We start from the raw sequence: 22,471 nt of genomic DNA on the forward strand, positions 1-22,471 counted from the left end.
GTTAAGGCTCCTGTGTCCTGGTTAAGGGCTCTTATGTTTAGCTTTGGGTTTTTGGTACTGCTTTTGGATGTCCCACTAGTTAGGATCTGGAGCACTGTGTTCGTCGATGAACGAAAGAGAAAATGGGATTTTTGTACTTGCCATAAAATCCATTTCTCTGAGTTCATCGACGAACACAGCACCCACCCCTCTATGGAGTTCTGATACTTCTAATACTGCTTACTACTAAATTGATTACCTAGAGCAGAGAGGGGGGTTATATACCAGCTGAGGACGGCCCATGGGCATAGCCAGGTGTTTTTTGTTCTGCCTAGTCCTGCAGGAGGCAATATAAGCCACTATTTATGAAGCGCTGTGTCCATTGATGAACTCTGAGAAATGGATGTTACGATAAGTACAAAAATCCAGTTTTTGCAGATGTTGGCATGGTAAGAGCCAATTCAAAAGCCAGATGTTTCATTTGTTGTTGTTCATTCAACATTTGTGTTCTCATTTATATTATGATCACAAATTATGGTAATGCTACAAATGCTGCAGTTCTTTGCAACTCACACCCCTTTTTAGTGAAAATAGTAAAAAAAACCTTCTTCCATTTCTATTCCCAGACTATACATGACTTGGTAAAGCCATACTGTGGATCAGGGGAAAATATTGAGAAGGCTTCTCGTTTTCGAATTATAATATCTACATGCAGTAGTTCTGGAATGTTTTATCAGATTGGTTTAAGGTTGGTTACATGTTTGATGAAATTCTGATAAATACTAACCTTAATGTTGACCTAAATCTTACTACGTTGTTAACATTTTTCCACATTCCACCTTGATAACCTGCACATTTGGATGTAAGGTAGTATTACACTGTTCCATTGTATACTGCTGTGTGATGATATAGCATGAATATTGTAGTATAGTGTCTATTTTTTGCTATTGCTAAGCAAGGAGACACAAGTAAATTTAGCCATTTCTGAATGCGCTAGAATAGGTAATGGTAATATTTTTGTAGATCTTTGTTTGCTATAGTACTGTATGTCTTGCTTAGGCACTGTACCTCCAAAGGCATTTTTTCCCTTAGATATCAAAACTTTTTTTCAGTGGAGAGATTTTTTTTTAAAACTAAAATATACAAGTTTCCATAGTCCTACAAGAGATGTGTAAAATCCTTAGGTAGGAGCAATAGAGAGAGACATGGAAATGTTACATCCTAAATAATGCAGGTATATAACTGTAGTGCAGTATAGACTTTTCGAGTCTGGGTACGTACTGTACAATAGTAACAAGTAGTACTTATCCCCCACTTACCCCTGAAGTTCAGTCTAGTACTTTTGGAGTTTCAGGATTAAAATCCATGAATATGCCATCTTTCAACCTGTAAAATAACAGTATTACAATACCGAGTGCCAAATCATTCCAACAAAACCAAAAAGACATGAAGACAAAATAACTGGTATTGACTTTGACTTTTTCCAGGGTCGGACACTTTACTCACGTATTTGTTGATGAAGCTGGGCAGGCTAGTGAGCCTGAGTGCCTCATACCTTTGGGTCTAGTATCTGAAGTAACTGGACAGGTACTTCAGCCTTTTTTTTTTTTTTTTTACTGTTTATAGTAAATACTTAAAGTGGCAATAAACCCAAAAACAAAAAAGTATTAAATTGTAGCTTTTCAGTTCTTAAATGTAGTGGCTGTATTAGTTTTCTTTTCTTATGTTTTTTTTCCCTTTATTTTCACCTGGTGATTCAGCCAGTAAGTTGTTGTTCAATTTACTTTAAGGGACTAAGCTGCTCAGACAAAGTACAGTTAGAGGGTTGAGACAAAACATTTAACCCTTATAGGGGTGCTTACAATGGTCTGTTTTTATTAATTAAAAAAAAAAATGTTTCTCTATCGTTCATTGACAGACGCAGCTTCATATTCTTTTTGACAATTGGGTTACGCTGCCCCCTACAGGAGTAGAACACTAGGCAGGCAAAAACTTTACCACGCCTATGGGGCAGTCCCTGCAGGCATACACCCACACACTCTGCTGTAGCCTTTGCCTAGTTTAGGAGTAGGACCTAGTTCCCTGCTGGGACTTCGGTCTTAGCGTTTTTTTGTTTTGTTTTTTGGAAACCTTTTTGCATGACTTTATTTTTTAGTTAGTTCCTGAGAGAACTACAAGCAACCGCCGGCTGGGTTTCGGACTGGATATGCTAGATCCTTAAGGTCTCCTGGCCAGGGAGTGTGAGCAGGTTATAACTTAGCACTATGCCTCACCACGACAGAGCCTTGATGGATGGGGGCTGGCCTGTGAGTGAAACACCTCGTTGGGACGCACACGACCTGGGATGCCCTGAGTCGCAGCGTACCCCCAGCTGTCAGCACCCCCACCCCGGGTGGAGAGGTAGTCTGTTACTAGTGGTGCCTACCTGATGCGGTGATGCGGTTGGTATTGTAAGTGTCCCCCCCACTTCTCTGGCGGTCTCGGGTGGAAGTGGGCCCCCTCCCTGGGAAAGTCAGGCCCTTGGGTATCCCTCGGTTTCCCTGGCCTCTTGGTGATACCAGGCCCCCCTTAGGCTCCCCCCCCCTCCACAAGCAGGTTCCTTCCTTGGGGGCGGATGTATTGCGGCAGCTGTGGCTGTTCTGCTGGGGGGGAGGTTTGTCCTGGTGGGGTCTCCTCCTGGGAACCCCCCGATGCCACTGTCTGATGACCCCCCTGGGGGGTCCTGGAGACCGCATGGCGCACCGTGGGGGGCCGCCATTTTGCTGTAGTTTTCACTCTGCATCAATGTAAAAGTTTCTCATTGGAATGCATGGGCGGCCATGTTTTCAAAGTTTCCCCATAGGAATGCATGGGGCAGCCATTCTCTTGGGGTCCATGATTGCTGGACAGCAAGGGAGAAGCTAGGGTGACTCTAGTACATTGAAAGTAAATGAAATCAGCGCACCTGGATGTAAAAAAACGAAAGCTGCTGTACACTCAGGGTCAATAAACCAAATCCCAATCAGTCATATACAAATAAAATAGTGCAGCGCTAACACATGTACAGTGGGTACGGAAAGTATTCAGACCCCCTTAAATTTTTCACTCTTTGTTATATTGCAGCCATTTGCTAAAATCATTTAAGTTCATTCTTCTTCCTCATGAATGTACACATAGCACCCCATACTGACAGAAAAACACAGAATTGTTGACATTGTTGCAGATTTATTAAAAAAGAAAAACTGAAATATCACATGGTCCTAAGTATTCAGACCCTTTGCTCAGTATTTAGTAGAAGCCCCCTTTTGATCTAATACAGCCAGGAGTCTTTTTGGGAAAGATGCAACAAGTCTGTCACACCTGGATTTGGGGATCCTCTGCCATTCCTCCTTGCAGATCCTCTCCAGTTCTGTCAGGTTGGATGGTAAACGTTGGTGGACAGCCATTTTTAGGTCTCTCCAGAGATGCTCAATTGGGTTTAAGTCAGGGCTCTGGCTGGGCCATTCAAGAACAGTCACGGAGTTGTTGTGAAGCCACTCCTTCGTTATTTTAGCTGTGTGCTTAGGGTCATTGTCTTGTTGGAAGGTAAACCTTCGGCCCAGTCTGAGGTCCAGAGCACTCTGGAGAAGGTTTTTGTCCAGGATATCCCTGTACTTGGCCGCATTCATCTTTCCCTCGATTGCAACCAGTCGTCCTGTCCCTGCAGCTGAAAAACACCCCCACAGCATGATGCTGCCAACACCATGCTTCACTGTTGGGACTGTATTGGACAGGTGATGAGCAGTGCCTGGTTTTCTCCACACATACCGCTTAGAATTAAGGCCAAAAAGTTGTATTTTGGTCTCATCAGACCAGAGAATCTTATTTCTCACCATCTTGGAGTCCTTCAGGTGTTTTTTAGCAAACTCCATGCGGGCTTTCATGTGTCTTACACTGAGGAGAGGCTTCCGTCTGGCCACTCTGCCATAAAGCCCCGACTGGTGGAGGGCTGCAGTGATGGTTGACTTAATACAACTTTCTCCCATCTCCTGACTGCATCTCTGGAGCTCAGCCACAGTGATCTTTGGGTTCTTCTTTACCTCTCTCACCAAGGCTCTTCTCCCCCGATAGCTCAGTTTGGCCGGACGGCCAGCTCTAGGAAGGGTTCTGGTCGTCCCAAACGTCTTCCATTTGAGGATTATGGAGGCCACTGTGCTCTTAGGAACCTTAAGTGCAGCAGAAATCTTTTTGTAACCTTGGCCAGATCTGTGCCTTGCCACAATTCTGTCTCTGAGCTCTTCAGGCAGTTCCTTTGACCTCATGATTCTCATTTGCTCTCGCATGCATTGTGATCTGGAAGGTCTTATATAGACAGGTGTGTGGCTTTCCTAATCAAGTCCAATCAGTATAATCAAACACAGCTGGACTCAAATGAAGGTGTAGAACCATCTCAAGGATGATCAGAAGAAATGGAAAGCACCTGAGTTAAATATATGAGTGTCACAGCAAAGGGTCTGAATACTTAGGACCATGTGATATTTCAGTTTTTCTTTTTTAATAAATCTGCAACAATGTCAACAATTCTGTGTTTTTCTGTCAGTATGGGGTGCTATGTGTACATTCATGAGGAAGAAGAATGAACTTAAATGATTTTAGCAAATGGCTGCAATATAACAAAGAGTGAAAAATTTAAGGGGGTCTGAATACTTTCCGTACCCACTGTACATATTAAGAGTGAAAGAAATGTCCCAAGGTGAAGCTACGGTGATCATGCACATGTATACAGATTGTGCTCCACTCCGTGCTTGTCCAACACCCAGTCACACTATCTTCTCACCTTAGGATTAGCCCCTGTGTCACCAGACAGGCTAATATAGCATGAAACTCACTTAAATCAGAGAAATGATGACCATGGATCATAAGATGCCACTAAGCCTCCTCCTATGACAGGAAGGCTTCCATTCACCAGAAAAGAGTCCACACATCCATAAAAAATAAAGGTCCGAACATAGTGCGTATATCATTTTAAAATTAACTTTATTGCTTTAAATGCTAAAAAGTTACCTTAACAGGCACTATCACATAGTGCACAATGAAGAGCGGTACAGAATGTCGTTGGCCGCGATGGATTGTGGGTGATGTCACCAGCCCCTCCCCCTTTGTACGCTTTGTGTCCCTATGGGCGGGACTTCCTAAGCGATTGAAAGGGAGAGGGCATCTTATGATCCATGGTCATCATTTCTGTGATCTAAGTGAGAGCTTCATGCTATATTAGCCCATCTGGTGACACAGGGACTAATCCCAAGGTGAGAAGATAGTGTGACTGGGTGTTGGACAAGCACGGAGTGGAACACAATCTGTATACATGTTCATGATCGTCGTATCTTCACCTTGGGACATTTCTTTCACTCATAATATGTACATGTGTTAGAGCTGCACTATTTTATTTGTTTATGACTCTAGTACATGACCCAGGTTTTTCCTGTTCCTGTGTCAGATCATTTTTTTCTCTCTACACAGAATGTTCCTGTATCCCTCCAGATCGTTTTGGTGGTATGTTACTGGGGTCCCTGTAGGTATTTCTCACTCACCCTGCTGCAGGCTGTGCTAGGACTGGGACTTGTGGTGCTGCTGGTGCAGTGATGTGAATTGCGTTTTTGGCAGTTTTTCTTAAAGTGACACTGCTTTTTCTCTCCTTCCCTTCCAGGACGGCCCAACAGTGAGAGATGATAGGCTCCTCCCCACAGGAAACACAATCAATTAAGATTAGTTAAAAGGCCCCACCTTTCCCTCTGGCCCTCAGTTTAGATTGTGTTTCTTCCTACAATGAAACGTTGATTAAGATCTTACCTGCAGACTCCTAGAGTGGAAAGGTACCCTGTGAGCCAGGTTCGGCAGAAGGCCACGGGTTCCCCTCGCAGAATTCTCTGGAGTGGGGGGACCTTACGAACGGAGCAGTCCCTGCACTCCCATCCGCAGGAACTCACAGGTTGCCCACAGAGCAAGCCCTCGGTCACTTCTGATGTGTTTCCAGGCCTTGTTTCTGGCGCCAGCAGCTCTCCTCCATAGAAGATTTGAATTTCCCGTCGGACGGGCGTTCCAAACCTCGCCTTCAAACCGGAATGGCGCAGACGTCAGACGCGCGCAACATGAAGGGAAAAGAAGCATGGAGGAGACGCTCGTTAGCGGTAAAGCAGAATCCAAGGCTATTGGAGCTCGGATTCCTGCTTCGGAAAAGAAGTCCTCCACGACTTATCCTCCGGGGAAGGAGGATGAGTCCCAGGTGTCGGCAGCCAAAACACACCTATGCAAAAAGTCTGCTGGTAACCGACATATGTGCCTGGAACTTGTCATTTCCCTGACCTTAGTCGATCGTACTATGTTCTCTCTATGGTCCCCATGTTTGATGTTTTTTCTTGGAAGAGTGATACTTATACTGTCTTTGTATCCTGTCTTCCAGAGTCCCCTGAGCGGTTCACAAGAAACCCCAGCGTTATCAGGTCCTGTTGCCTCCAAGAAGACTTTATTAAAACAGGGCCACTATTAAAACAGTAGGTTTGCAATAGATCTAGCATTATAGAGAAAATAGGGACTATCTTCAGCATAAGTTAGGAAAGAAGTAAGTCATCACCAGAGGAGAGACGCTCAAAAAATTCCCAGACCTATTTCAGTAGGTAAAGGGAATAGGGACGCAGATGGACCTGACGAGTTAAACCAACAAAGCAAGTATGCAGGGCCTTTCTCAGACCTCTTTTTATGTCTGAATAGATACCTGATCTGCCTAAAAAACCTCAACACAGCATAAAACTCCCAGTTGGGATATTGAGTTGGCTGATAACAAAAGACCTCAGGTTGATTAAAAAATCCCTCCCTACATGTGCTCAGGAGTTCAATTAATAAAACCTGGGACCATGGTAAGAAGAAAGAGCAACAGTGGTGCATACCTCCCTTTACCTGGGGAGACTAACAGGTTTTTTGTTCCTTATTACAGCCAGGTGGGTTTTTTACCTCTGCTTGTGGTTGTACTCCCTCCCTTAATGAGGGTGGTACTACCTGTCCCTCTCCAGATGGGAAAGAATAGCCCAGGAACTGTGTGTGCAACCTGGCAGGCCCCTTTGCACTGCATAAAAAATACGAAAGTCCTTACACATACTAACCTGTATCTAATGCTTGCTTGTTCAGTCCTTCAGGTTTCTGATTGCCTCAAGCAAAGACTATGTTTCAGCCCTTCTTACAGAGAGGCTGTGGAAGTGATCTCAAGACCTATGCTCATTAAAGACTTTGCATGCTGGAAAACCTGGATCACGCCTGACCGGTGAAGTAATCAGCTGCTGCTTAGGTGATGTATGAAACCATCTAAGACCTTTACTATAAGGTGTTTTTTTCTCCTCCAGGGGAGAAAGGTTTAACAGCTAGAGTCCTCTGTCGGTTATTGCTAAGAAAAACCTCCAAGACTCTGACTAATTGCCTAGATTGGCAGTCCCTGACAATGCACAATGTGGAAAAAAACTGTAAAATTGACTAACTTTTGTTGTCCGCCTAATACATGCCTATTTCATATTACCATGCAAAACGCACAACATTGGATACGAATGCTTAAACTGTACCCTGTGGCTAGTCGGGGATACGCAACAGGGGAATTCCGTCACTTCTGTCTTATATGGACTGATGGCTGATCATGTTACAGAAATACTCAGCGGGACATGTGCTTGTCTCCTGCTGTCGTTGATCGTTACATATGACTGCGCAGCTGCATACCTAATTAGGCAGACGCTTGGGTCTTCCTATTCTATGACCGTGTTTATTACACTTCTGAAAAGACATAACTAAAAGGGTTATGTGGGGTCTTACTGGGTCTAGTTCATCTAGAGGCACCCCAGGAATACACATGTCTGTCTACATCCTTTTTCCATGGGGTGGTGCGTTAGTAACGCACAGTCAGTAGTCGGCTATAGTGTGATTCTTTTTATACATACAGTGGGTACGGAAAGTATTCAGACCCCCTTAAATTTTTCACTCTTTGTTATATTGCAGCCATTTGCTAAAATCATTTAAGTTCATTCTTCTTCCTCATGAATGTACACATAGCACCCCATACTGACAGAAAAACACAGAATTGTTGACATTGTTGCAGATTTATTAAAAAAGAAAAACTGAAATATCACATGGTCCTAAGTATTCAGACCCTTTGCTCAGTATTTAGTAGAAGCCCCCTTTTGATCTAATACAGCCAGGAGTCTTTTTGGGAAAGATGCAACAAGTCTGTCACACCTGGATTTGGGGATCCTCTGCCATTCCTCCTTGCAGATCCTCTCCAGTTCTGTCAGGTTGGATGGTAAACGTTGGTGGACAGCCATTTTTAGGTCTCTCCAGAGATGCTCAATTGGGTTTAAGTCAGGGCTCTGGCTGGGCCATTCAAGAACAGTCACGGAGTTGTTGTGAAGCCACTCCTTCGTTATTTTAGCTGTGTGCTTAGGGTCATTGTCTTGTTGGAAGGTAAACCTTCGGCCCAGTCTGAGGTCCAGAGCACTCTGGAGAAGGTTTTTGTCCAGGATATCCCTGTACTTGGCCGCATTCATCTTTCCCTCGATTGCAACCAGTCGTCCTGTCCCTGCAGCTGAAAAACACCCCCACAGCATGATGCTGCCAACACCATGCTTCACTGTTGGGACTGTATTGGACAGGTGATGAGCAGTGCCTGGTTTTCTCCACACATACCGCTTAGAATTAAGGCCAAAAAGTTGTATTTTGGTCTCATCAGACCAGAGAATCTTATTTCTCACCATCTTGGAGTCCTTCAGGTGTTTTTTAGCAAACTCCATGCGGGCTTTCATGTGTCTTACACTGAGGAGAGGCTTCCGTCGGGCCACTCTGCCATAAAGCCCCGACTGGTGGAGGGCTGCAGTGATGGTTGACTTTCTACAACTTTCTCCCATCTCCTGACTGCATCTCTGGAGCTCAGCCACAGTGATCTTTGGGTTCTTCTTTACCTCTCTCACCAAGGCTCTTCTCCCCCGATAGCTCAGTTTGGCCGGACGGCCAGCTCTAGGAAGGGTTCTGGTCGTCCCAAACGTCTTCCATTTGAGGATTATGGAGGCCACTGTGCTCTTAGGAACCTTAAGTGCAGCAGAAATCTTTTTGTAACCTTGGCCAGATCTGTGCCTTGCCACAATTCTGTCTCTGAGCTCTTCAGGCAGTTCCTTTGACCTCATGATTCTCATTTGCTCTCACATGCATTGTGATCTGGAAGGTCTTATATAGACAGGTGTGTGGCTTTCCTAATCAAGTCCAATCAGTATAATCAAACACAGCTGGACTCAAATGAAGGTGTAGAACCATCTCAAGGATGATCAGAAGAAATGGAAAGCACCTGAGTTAAATATATGAGTGTCACAGCAAAGGGTCTGAATACTTAGGACCATGTGATATTTCAGTTTTTCTTTTTTAATCTGCAACAATGTCAACAATTCTGTGTTTTTCTGTCAGTATGGGGTGCTATGTGTACATTCATGAGGAAGAAGAATGAACTTAAATGATTTTAGCAAATGGCTGCAATATAACAAAGAGTGAAAAATTTAAGGGGGTCTGAATACTTTCCGTACCCACTGTATATCACCTTGGTGGCAGACTGTAATACCCAGGGGATTACAAGGGCAGGCGCTCGGGCTACAGAAACATCCTTCTAACAAACTCCTCTTTTGTTCCCGCACTTCGGGCAGCTATATAAGGGGTTTGGTCGAATGTATAGAACTTGATTCACAACTAACATTCAGTGGTGACGGAAGCCCTAGGGGCATGTACTTTGAGTGTATGCCAGTCCAGCCTTTTTAAACCTATGAAGGAGATTTCCCCTTTAAGCTTGGCTTCTTAAAACTAGCTTCATATTAACTATCACTTCTACCAGAAGTGTAGGGGAATTACAAGAGCTTTCTAAGAAATAATCTTTTATGTTGTTTATTCCCCTATAGGTTTATTCGCAGGCTAGATCCCCTAGATCTGCCCACGGTACCTCTCCCCTTAACAGGTAGCAAGAGGTAAATTCTTTTTCATCCTTAGGTGGTAACCCTATGGATATAAAAGGAATGAATTTTCACCGATTTAACGTGAGGAACCGCCTCCTCACTTAATTACTGAGGATCAGGAAATTTGAAAATTTGAATTACCCACTGATCATCTATTCTGGACCAATAGAACTACGGGACTCAAAACCTTCAGTCCCTAGGTGGATTGGATAAGCCATTAAACATGTCTTATAAAAAGTTTAGGTGTTCCAACACCAGCAAAACAGAAATCATAAGAAGCCCTGGTGACATCCTGGGCCAAAAAAAGCAGGAGCACCTGGACAACAGACCCGCAATGCGGCCACCTGGTACAGATATAGCACGATCCAAAAAAACGTGATCGTGTAGATGTACTGTCTCAGCAAGACCTAGCCTTTGGCCAAAAAGTCTTACGGCAGTGGTCCCACCCTAAGGTAGGCAAGGGATCTCTATTATCCTCTCACTGTTGGGCCGTCCTGGAAGGGGAGGAGAGAAAACCTACCGTTCACTTTTCTTCCGAGCCTTCCAGGATGGCCCGCCTACCCACCCTAGTTAAAAGGGTGTATGATGTTGTACTAAAATGTAGGTGATAAGTACCTATAAAATTGTTAGAACATTTCCCTCAAAAAATTGGTTGTGGAAGATACTCTATTACAACTGAGGGCCAGAGGGAAAGGTGGGGCCTTTTAACTAATCTTAATTGATTGTGTTTCCTGTGGGGAGGAGCCTATCCTCTCTCACTGTTGGACCGTCCTTGATATAGAGTGCCAAGACCAAATCTCACCTACAGACCCCCTCAGTGTGGTTGCGGGACCCTGCGGGTCACAGCCTGTCTGCTTCTACAGCAGTTTTGGAAAACCTGGTCTCAAAAGTGGATTTTGTTTTAAAAAAATGCCACTAGCAGAAAGCGCCCTATGCCCTTCCCCTGCCTCTCTAGTATCCTCAGATTCTGAGGTAGATATGGCCGCTGCGGATGCATACCATCTTGGTGGATCTGTGTCTTCACATACTGATGGCGAGTAGAATATATCCTCGTCAGCAGCCGTGTGGGAAAGCGCGCTGGTGGAGGCACTCAGTGTCAGTGCAGGAAACCTTAAAAATGGCAGATGATTCTACAGCATCAGGGACGAAGGTGTCTTTCGGCACCTGCAAATCCCAGAAGTCGGGCTAGGTTTTTCCCTGTCCGGAACTTTTTGACAACATTGTCATGAACAGTTGGGGGGGCGCATCAAACAAATGTTGGTGGTGCCTAAGCGCTTTAAAGGTGCTAACCCTTTGCGGACACGGTATCCGCTAGATGGACCGTACCACCAAAGGTGGATCATCTGGTCTCCAGACTACACAAGTCTACTGTGGTTCCGGTGGAGGAGTCCCCAGTATTTAAAGACCCCGTAGATAGATGGATTCAGTCTCTGTCCTGCCATTTGCATGTATTAGCAAACGCAATACTAAAACTGGTCTTTGTGATCACTATGGTGTCGCAGACCATTACAGAATGGGCAAAGTTGCTGAAAGGTGACTTGAAAACGGAGCAGCTCTCACTGAGCCTGATAGAGCTAACGGACCAAAGGGTCCAAGCCCTTCTGTATATTTGTGATGCGTCACTGGATGCAGCTCCACTGGTAGCCAGAGTGTCTGCAGTGTGGATTGCTATTAGAAGCATGGTGTGGCTAAAAAACTGGTCGGCGGACCAGGCTTTCAAGAAGTCTTTCTGACCTTCCCTTTAGTGGGACAGGTTGTTTGGATCCTCCCTGGATGAGTTTATCAAAGGCCTTATGGGTGGGAAGAGTACTCTTCTACCCCAATCCACCAAGGGCAAGGCAAAGTTGCAGGGGGCAATTCGTTTGCCCAGTTCCACACGAGACCCTTACAAAGGGAAATTCTTATCAAATAGAACAAAGATCCAGTCTTTGTACACTATGGTTCGGCTGAGTCACAACACAAGGACTGCTCTATTATGGTGGCTTCACTCGTTAGCACTACGCCAGGGCAAGTCCTTCCTCCCACTGTAATGGACTGTGGTAACCACAGATGCCAGCCTGTCTGGCTGGGGAGAAGTACTGGGGCATCCCAGGTGTGGAAAACTGGCAGGCGGATTATCTAAGGCATTAGGTGTTGGATCAGGGGGAGTGGTCCCTGCACTTGGAGGTGTTTCACCTCCTGTGTGTACGATGGGGGACACCCGATGTCGACTTGTTTACTTCTCGACTCAAAAAGAAGGTTCAGAGGTTTGTAGCCAGGTCACGGGATACTCTGGCCGACGCCACAGACACACTGGTGGCTCTTTGGGGTCTATATCGGCTGATCTATGCGTTCCCTCTGCTGAAGCTCCTGCCGAGGCTTTTGTGCAGAATAGAGGTGGAAGGGATTCCGGTCATTCTAGTGGCCCTAGACTGGACTCGCCGGTCTTGGTTCGCAGGTCTGGTAAGGTTGGTCGCCGTTGCTCCTTGGAGACTTCCACTCAGAGAAGATCTGTGTAACGCTCCTGCTTTTTATGTATAATGTGGATTTACAGCTGCAGAAATATTCCACTTCAGTAGTCATGTAGAGAAACGCTGAGACACCAATCCCAACTCCCAAGACTCATCATGTGTGGATAGTCTCAATTCAGCAAGTAGATACACACACTCAATAAGATGTTCCTAGAATGACTTATATGTATAGTAATATAGTGATGATAGGCTGAAGAGACAGGTTGGGTAGAGATGGTAGATGACAGACACTTGAAAGGAATGTTCTTTGAAAGTAAGATAGTAGCAGATGGGATGCAGATAGGTTTAGCAATCATGTATGGTAGCAGATGATAGAGTAGCAGGTGAACATACAGGATAGACCAACCCAGTGCAAGAGCAGATGGTATTAGGCTCAAGAGCTAGCAATCTTAGTTAATGCAGATGTAGTAATAGTCCTTAGTATACAGAGCTAGATAGTGTAAGCTTTAGTATGAAGGTTATAGAGGTTTCCCCTGTGGGGTACTTATCACTAGTAGCAATGTAGTAGAGGAGAGGTTCGGCAAGAGCGGATGATCCGGTAGCGGGATACAGGGATCAGCAGCGTGGTTCCGATAGCGAGGTATGCTTGCAAGCATGAGAGCTTCAAGGCAGATTATGCGGCGTTGAACGAACATGTGAGTGAGACCGCCGGAGGTTGAAATAGCCGCTCCAGCGGCGCTCAGTGATGACAGCATCGGTCTTAAAGGTGTATGCGCACCTTACCAAAAGAGAATGGTGGGGCGCATACACTTAGGAAAAGTGGAATTAGGGTACCAAAGGTACCAGAACATTACAATCTGCTGTCTCGAGGGCCAATCTTCCATCCTGCTTTACAGACGCTGGCTTTAACGGCGGGGCTGTTGAAAGCCAAGTGTTGAAGGATAGAGGTATTTCTGAATCAGTGATTCCGACTCTGTTAAAGGCCAGAAAGTCTACTTCTAGGAAGATCTATCATCGTACGTGGAAATCGTACATCTCATGGTGCAAATCGTTGAAGGTGCATCCTCGCCTCTTTTCGGTGGTTAGGATTTTGGCCTTTCTTCAAAAAGGGATTGAACAGCAGTTGGCTTTGGGCACTATCAAAGGCCAAGTGTCTGCTTTGGCTGTTTTTTTTCAACGTCCTTTAGCAACGCATGCCTTGATTCGCACTTTTATAAAAGGCGTTCACCATATGGCTCCTCTGAGGCGATCCCCGTTACCTCCCGTGGGATCTTAATTTGGTATTGTCTGTTCTTCAACAACCTCCTTTTTGAGAACATTAGGGAGATTCCTCCGCTTACACTGTCTCAGAAGGCTGCCTTTTTGGTGGCTATTACTTCTGCCCGCAGAGTATCTGAATTGGTGGCACTGTCCTGCCGTTCACCTTATTTGGTGGTCCATAGAGATAAAGTGGTACTTCAACCTAATCAGTCGTTTCTTCCTAAGGTGGTTTCTGATTTTCATCTGACTGAAGACATTGTGCTGCCTTCAATCTGTCCTAAGCCCAAGCATCCCAAGGAAGTTGCTTTGCTTTATTTGGATGTGGTTCGGGCAATTAGAGTTTACCTGGTGAATACTGAATCTTTCAGGAAATCAGATTCTCTCTATCCTCACCGAAGGACCTCGAAAGGGATTGGCTGCGTCTGCTGCGATCCTATCTAGATGGACCAGGCAGACGGTGGTACAGGCTTATTCTCTGAAGGGTCAGGTTCCACCTTTCCCTATGAAGGCGCATTCTACTAGGGGGCTGAGTGCTTCTTTGGCTTTTCGCCATCAGGCATCAGTAATCCATGTTTGCAAGGCGGCAACTTGGTCGTCTGTGCACACGTTCACAAAATTCTACAAAGTAGATGTGTTTGCATCCTTGGATGCTTTTTTTGACCGCAAGGTTTTGCAGGCTGCTGTTTAAAAGAGAAAATATTCTGTTTGAGGGTGTATATTTTCTAGGTTAGCTCCAGTTGTTGGGGATTTACGTTCTTTCTCTGCATTGCTTTTCCCTCCCCTCATGCAAATACTGCTTTGAGACATCTTATTGGTCAACAGGAATGAACGATAGAGAAAACTGGATTTTTTACTTACCGTAAAATCCTTTTCTCTGAAGTTCATTGACAGACGCAGCACCACCCCTCTTATTATGAGTGGAATGGGTTTTTTTCCTTCTAAACACTGCTTGCAACAAAACTGAAGGCTATAGTAGAGTGTGTGGGTGTATGCCTGCAGGGACTGCCCCATAGGCGTGGTAAAGTTTTTTCCTGCCTAGTATCCTACTCCTGTAGGGGGCAGCATAACCCAATGGTCAAGAAGAATATGGAGCTGTTTCCGTCAATGAACTTCAGGATTTTACGGTAAGTCAAAAATCCAGTTTTGTTATAACTGCTTAAAAAATGTTATTTGAAGTTCAGCTTAAATTTTATAGTTAAATCCATCTAAATCTGCAGGTCTAACATTGCCCTCTCCCCAAACTGACAATGCTGCTGTCCAAAGTGGTCTGCTTTACTACCCAGAATGCAGACACCCTAAGGGGAAAAAAAAAGCCTAAAAATGACTAATGCAGCCACAACATCTAAAGATTAGTAAGCTGCAATATATTACATTTTTTGTTTTTGTGTTTAATACCAATTTAATCGCTAACTTGAAGCTTTTGATAGATCGTTCTTGCAGGAGATCCTATGCAACTTGGACCAGTAATAAAGTCTAAATTGGCTTTGGCATATGGACTTAGCATATCACTGTTGGAGCGGCTGATGTCTTTACCAATTTACCTACGAGATGAAGAAACATATGGAGCATGTGGAAACTACAATCCATTGTTGGTATGTAAATTATCACATATAAGTTAGAACTGGATAGGTTACACCAATCAGTATTAATATGTCCTGTATGATCAGGTTTTCTTTTGTTAATTATTTTTCAACAAATAGGCATGACACTCACTGTGCTTCTTACAAAACCTGTATTTGTTGTTTTTTTTTTTTTTTTAAAGATCACAAAACTAATGAAGAATTATCGGTCACATGCGGCTCTGCTCCATCTACCTTCTAAGCTTTTCTATCACAAAGAACTGGAGGTCTGCGCAGATCCAGCTGTGGTAAACAAACTCCTGCGATGGGACAGATTGCCCAAAAGAGGCTTCCCATTAATTTTCCATGGCATCAGGGTATGTAACGTTTTAGATTTTAGCTTGTACAGAAAAATCTGCATCCCTATACAACCAAAGTCATGGGGTCTATTTGTAAACACTTCATTGGACAATTCAACAAACACTCACCCAAAATTCTTTTGGCAACACCCATCCTATTTATCAATCAAAAATAGTCAGCATTTGCCCCATGAAAATTATATCTCCTGGCATTTAGCAATATCTGATCTTTAATAATTGAAGGACTTCACTATAAAATTAACATTCACCCTGTTTTTTAAAAAGAGGGTGAATGTCTGCTTTCCTGCACATTCATCTAACATTCAATTGATCGGTTTGAAAATAAAATTTGCCAGGTTGAGCTCAAATCATTGCGAGAATGCAATATTTGTCTATAGAGTGTGTGATAAAAGAAATTCTGCAAAGTTTCAGCATTTCTAGAATTAACTGATATTTTTTTTTTTAAATGTAAAAAAAAAAAGTATAAACACCCCCACCCCAGAGCTTGTTACATCACAGCCAATATATGCTGTTAGTCCAGATATGGGTAATGTACTTAACTATATTTGGACCAATTCCAAATATGCCTAGCAATTTTACAGGGAATTCTGGGCAGACACAGAGTTTCCTGCGGGAGTTAAAACCATGCCACAATGGAGATCCCCATTCATTGCAAGCGAGGTGGAGGGGGCGCATGTTTGAATCCGGCTGCTAGAAGAGATCTGTTGTAGGACACTTTTGGACACCATTAGAACCTAGAAGGTAAATATTAGTACAATTTACAATATAAATTATTTTTCAAAGTGTGTGTGTTTACATTTCATACCTGCAGGCATGGTAACCTGCTTAGGGAGGGGTAATCGCCTACCTACCCTACTTGGGGTAGATAAATAGCTCATAAACTTCTCCCATGCTGGCAGCCCCTCCTGGGTATCTGGTGCACCAAAGAACTGGTGCCCCTCAGCACCAGGCATCAGTGCTTTCAGAGGGATAATCTATTTTTGGGGGGGAACCCTTTTCAAAGTGCTGAGGGGCATACAAGCTGGTATTAACATAGCCAGGGGCTGCACAATCACAACCTCCGTGCTATGAACATACCAGCTCACATGCCTGTTCTTTCTCTTTCGTTAATTTACGGACGCAGCGCTCCATATTCAGAACCATAGGGTTTTATCGCCCCCTACAGGAGTAGGATACTAGGCAGAAAAAAAACTTGGCTCTGCCTATGGGCAGTTCTAGCTGGTATAAATCCCCCTCTCTGCATTAGGCCTTCAGTTTTTTTTCTGCCTAGTCAGGAGTAAGGACCTACTTCCCTACCGGGATCTCTGGTCCTGGCACTTATTTCTTTTTAAATAGCATTTTTTTCTCCTGGTTTTTCTCTTTCGTCCACCGACGGACGTAGCTGCTGCTTTAAATCCTAGACGGATGGGTAATAAGCCCCTCCCACTAGGAGTGACCAGGGTAGAGCCAAAGGCTTTGACACACCCAGGGGGGCAGGGTCCCTGGGTTATTACCCCTGGCCTCACTGTTGCATCTTCAGTTTTAGCTGCTTGGTCTTAGGAGCCATCACTCTGTCCGAAACCTTCACATCCTAAGGAAATTGCCTTGCATTGCTTGGATGTGGTTCGGGCAAAACGGGTGTGTCTGGAGACTACTGAGTCCTTTTCGTAAGTCGGACTCTGTTTGTGAATACGGATAGACCCCGTAAGGGTCAGGCTGCATCTGCGGCGACCATCTCTCGATGGATCAGACAGACAGTGGTGAAGGCGTATTCACTTAAGGCCAAGGTTCCTTCTGTACCTGTCACGACTCACTCTACGCGGGCATGACGGAAAGCCCAAGAGGCACTCTATCAGGCGCCCGTAATGCAGGTTTGCAAGGCGGCCACTTGGTCATCTGTAAATACGTTCACCAAGCTTTATAGAGTGGATGTGTTAGCGTCCTCGGATGCGTCCTTTGGCCGTAAGGTTTTGCAGGCCGCCATTTATGGAGCAGTCTACTTTTCCTTGTCCTTTATGGTTTTGCTACAATTGAGCCCCAGTTGTTGCTTGTTGGGCTCCTTGTTATATAGTTGGCTATGTTAGCCATGGGAATTGCATTCTTTTAAGTTTGTCCTAGGAACATAAGAAGATAAACAGTATGGGAGTTATTGGGCAGGCTTTTAAAGGTGCCAGCAGAGGCCTACTGGTTTGTGCCAATCACATTACACTATATTTTTCAAAAAGGCACAGTGCATTGTAATATACTGGGACCACTTATCTGTATGAGCTGTTTTACTTATAGGGTCGACTGTGCTTTTAATGGTTGTATACAGTGCCTTGAAAAAGTATTCATACCCCTTGAAATTTTCCACATTTCTCTGCGTTCATTGACGGGCACAGCTCTCCATATTCAGAAACATAGGGTTATATCGCTCTCTACAGGAGTAGGACACTGGGCAGAAAAAAAAAAAGCTACAAATAGTGGACATTCCTAGCCGGTATATATCCCCCTCTCTGCTGTAGGCCATCAGTTTAGTAACAAGCAGTGTCAGATATATCAAAACTCCATAGAGGGGTGTGCGCTGTGTCTGTCAATGAATTCAGAGACATTGATTTTACAGCAAGTACAAAAAACGGAATTTTTGTAAAATCTTACCGTAAAATTCCTTTCTCTGAGTCCTCCGACAGTCGCCGCCACTTCATAATCTTCACTAATGGGGTAATTGACCTTTGCTCCGCAGGAGTAGCTAGGCAACAAGATTTGTTAATATCAAAGCTTTTAGCATATCCCACCCCTAGGGGGTGGTCCCCTCAGTCAATACCTCCCTGCTTCCAGCATTCTCAACTCAGTTTCAGTAGCATAGCAGTAGAGTACATAAACTAACCCCAAAAGAGGGGCGGCGACTGTCGGAGGACTCAGAGAAAGTAATTATACGGTAAGATTTTACAAAAATTCCGTTTTCTCTTACGTCCTCCGACAGTCGCCGCCACTTCATAATCTTCACTAATGGGGACGTCCCAGAGCAGTGTAGACATGAGGGGTGGGAAAAAAACGCAGCCGCGCCTAAAGCAACGCAGTACCCACATCAGAGAAAGGAACCTTACCAAGGTAAGAGAACCAACCTGGCAACAGGAAAACGGGCTCAACAGGAGCAACAACCCAGGAAGAACAAGTAACCCAGGGGTAAAAACACCCCAACAGCCAAGGGCCCAAACAAGGGACCCTAAGGCACTGCCGCACTAAGAACTTTACGGCCAAAGGAAGCATCTGCCGATGCCTGAACATCCACTTCGTAAAATTTGAAGAAGGTGTGAACGGACGACCAAGTCGCCGCCTTACACACCTGGGCCACAGAAGCCTGATGACGATAGGCCCAAGACGTACTCAGAGATCTGGTAGAGTGCGCCTTCACAGGGAAAGGAGGAACCTTCCCCCTCAAAGCATAGGCTTGCACAATCGTCTGTCTGATCCATTTGGCGATGGTAGCAGCCGACGCCGCCATGCCCTTCCGAGGTACCTCTGGCGAAAAGGACTTAGTCGATGACAGGTAAACCCTGATCGCCCGAACAACATCCAAGGCATGCAAAGCCACCTCCTTCGGATGGTTAGGCTTCGCGCAAAGCGAAGGCAAGACAATGTCCTCATTCAGGTGAAATTCCGAAATCCTCTTCGGAAGAAAGGAAGGGTTAGGTCGCAAGACCACCTTATCCAAGAGAATCACCAAGTAGGGAGAGCTGCAGGACAAAGCTGCCAGCTCGACACCCTGCGAGCCGAAGTGATCGCCACCAAAAAGGCAACCTTCTTGGACAACAGAGACAGCGAGATCTCCCTGATCTTTTCAAAGGGAGCCTGTTGTAACACGGACAGAACCAAGTTCAAGTCCCATGGAGGCAAAGGATCCCTCCTAGGAGGGGCCAAATGTCGCACCCCCTGAACAAAGGTGCTAACCAATGAATTAGATGCCACAGGGCGTTGAAAAAGAACGGCCAGCGCAGAAATCTGACCCTTAATTGTGGCCAGCACCAAACGCTGGTCCACTCCAGTTTGGAGGAAAGCCAACACTCTCGACATTGAGTATGAGCGAGGGAAATACCCCCTGGACTCACACCAGGCAAAGTACGCTTTCCAAGTACGGTAGTAAATATTTCCCGAAGAGGCTTTTCTAGCCTTGATCAAAGTGGGAATGACCTTAGGGGAGAGACCCCTATCCTTCAGGACCTGGCTTTCAACAGCCAGGCCGTTAAAGCCAGCGACTGTAAAGCAGGATGGAATATCGGCCCTTGAGACAGAAGGTCTTCCCGAAGCGGCAGGCGCCACGGAGCGTCGACTGCCAGATTTACGAGGTCTGCGTACCAAGACCGGCGAGGCCAGTCCGGTGCCACCAGAATCACCGCGTGCGGTTCTGAGGCCAATCTGCGAAGCAGCCTGGACAGCAGCTGAAGCAGTGGAAAGGCATACATCAGACGATACTGATGCCAGGGCGCCACTAACGCGTCTGAGGCGTCTGCCTGAGGATCGCGCGTCCTTGCCACGAACCTTTCCACCTTGTTGTTCAGACGAGACGCGAACAGGTCCACATCCGGAAGACCCCACTTTGCGCACAACATCTGGAAGACATCCGGGTGAAGGGACCATTCTCCCTGGTCCAGGGTCTGGCGACTCAGATAGTCCGCCTGCCAGTTCTCCACCCCCGGAATGTGCACAGCCGTTATCGCTGGGACGTGCGTCTCGGCCCACGACAAAATGCCGTTTACTTCCCGAGCAGCACGGGCACTCCTGGTGCCCCCTTGATGGTTGATGTAGGCCACCGCTGTGGCATTGTCCGTCTGAACCCGAACCGGACGGCCCTGAAGCCGTTCCGACCAATGCAGAAGGCAAAGTTTTATCGCTCGCAATTCCAGAATGTTGATCGGAAAGGAGGATTCCTCCTCCGACCAAGTTCCCTGGGCGGACAGAACGCCCAGAACACCACCCCAGCCCGATAGGCTGGCATCCGTGGTGATCACTGTCCACGACAAGGGACGAAAAGACTTGCCCCCCGACACCGCCGGGGACTGGAGCCACCACAAAAGACCCCTTCGGGTGTGGCGGCTCAACGAAATCCGCAGATCCAGAGATTGCGGACGCCCGTCCCACTTGGCCAGGATCTCCGCCTGAAGACCCCGCGTGTGAAACTGGGCGAAGGGAATCGCCTCGAAAACCGAGACCATCAGACCTAGACATCTCATACATGTCCGGAGGGACGAGCACTGAGTGTCCCTGAGGGACCTGACCTCGTCCTGAAGTGTCTGGAGCTTGTCTTCCGGTAGGAAGACCTTCGCTTGAGCAGAGTCCAGGATCATCCCCAGGTAGGAAAGACGTACCGACGGACACAACGTTGATTTTGGAAAATGTATCGTCCAACCAAACTCCTGCAGAGTCTGCATCGTGGTGGACAGGTCGTTCACCAGGCCCTGACTGGTCGCAGACCGAAGCAAGATATCGTCCAGATATCCCAAGACAGACGCCCTGGGCTCTCAATAAGGCCAGGACCGGCGCAAGCACCTTGGTGAAAACCCGCGGAGCCGAAGCGAGGCCGAAGGGTAACGCCACGAATTGGTAATGATCCTCCGCAATGGCGAATCGAAGGTACCTCTGGTGACCCTCGAAAATGGGGATGTGAAGGTACGCATCCTTCAGATTGATGGAGGCCATGAATTCCCCCTGACTCAGGGCAGCCACCACTGAGCGCAGGGATTCCATGCGGAACTTGCGAACCCGCACAAAGCGGTTCAGAGCTTTCAAGTCCAGAATCGGACGTACCTTGCCCTCCTTTCTGGGCACAGTGAACAGATTGGAGTAGAACCCCCGAAATCTGTCCCGATGAGGCACCGGAACCACCACTCCCTGGGCCCGCAGGTCCCGCACCGCCAGGTGCAGATCCTGCAAACGCTCCGGAGACAGCCGAAGATTTGAGGGAAAAAATCTGCTCGCCGGCCGAGAGAGAAACTCGATCTTGTATCCAGATCGAACGATTTCCTGAACCCACCTGTCCCGAATGCGGGCCAGCCAGGGTTGAAGAAAACCGAGCAAACGTCCCCCCACCCCAGAACTGGGTGAGGGCGCCCCTTCAGGCCGAATTGGTATGGGCAGCGGACCCGGACTGGCCGGACTTTTGCTTACCTGCCCACGGCTTCTTCTGGGAGCCTTGACCCTTGAAGGGCTTGCCCTTGTATTGCGACCGAAAGGCACGAAAGGACCCCTGAGAGGGCCTAAACGAGGTATTCTTCTTACCGCGAACAAACTTATTCTTGTGAGTTTGGGGCAAGAGAGTACTCTTACCCCCGGAAATTCCCTTTATCAGAGTATCCAAAGACTCGCCAAAAAGGCGAGATCCCGCGTAGGGAAGATTAGCTAGAGTCTTGCGAGAGGATTGGTCAACCGACCAACATTTCAGCCATATCAGGCGGCGGTTCAACACCGCTACACTGGAGAGACGTGCAGCCAAAGGGACTAAATCCAAGTCCGCATCGCACAAATACATGACACCCTGATGAATTTGATCTACCATAGCCAATGTTGTCGGCGGAGCAGAGTCAGCCACCAGGGTGCGCCTGAGCACCTGCGTCCAATCCGCAATAGCTTGGGCTGCCATAATGGAAGCAAAAATAGGCTTCAGCGTAGAACCAGCAAAAGTATGACGGGCCAGAGACTCCAATCTCCTGTCCGTAGGGTCCCGGAACACCGGGGTATCCTCAGCAGGAATCGCAGTAGATTTATTCAAAACTGCCACCGCGTGATCCACCTGAGGCGGCACACACCAACGCTCATCAGTGGTGGGTGTAAATGGATAACGCAGCTTGAACTTACTTGGCACAGTAAAGGGCTTTTTTAAATTGCGCCATTGCTCATCAACAGCGCGC

General features: G+C 46.3%; 1 protein-coding gene across 1 annotated transcript in view; it reads left to right on the forward strand.

The window, feature by feature from the left end:
• Nucleotides 1–22,471, forward strand: part of MOV10L1 (Mov10 like RNA helicase 1) — a gene marked incomplete at its 3' end in the record, with an annotated part of 461,653 nt that overhangs the window by 347,352 nt on the left and 91,830 nt on the right. Inside the window, exons 18-21 of the mRNA XM_082256834.1 lie at nucleotides 606–727; nucleotides 1,467–1,566; nucleotides 15,097–15,261; nucleotides 15,432–15,605. Coding sequence (XP_082112960.1) covers nucleotides 606–727; nucleotides 1,467–1,566; nucleotides 15,097–15,261; nucleotides 15,432–15,605 — 561 coding nt within the window. The remainder of the gene's footprint in view (nucleotides 1–605; nucleotides 728–1,466; nucleotides 1,567–15,096; nucleotides 15,262–15,431; nucleotides 15,606–22,471) is intronic.

The sequence above is a fragment of the Pelophylax lessonae genome (genome assembly GCF_965119305.1).
Source record: "Pelophylax lessonae genome assembly, chromosome: 4".
NCBI lineage: Eukaryota > Metazoa > Chordata > Amphibia > Anura > Ranidae > Pelophylax > Pelophylax lessonae.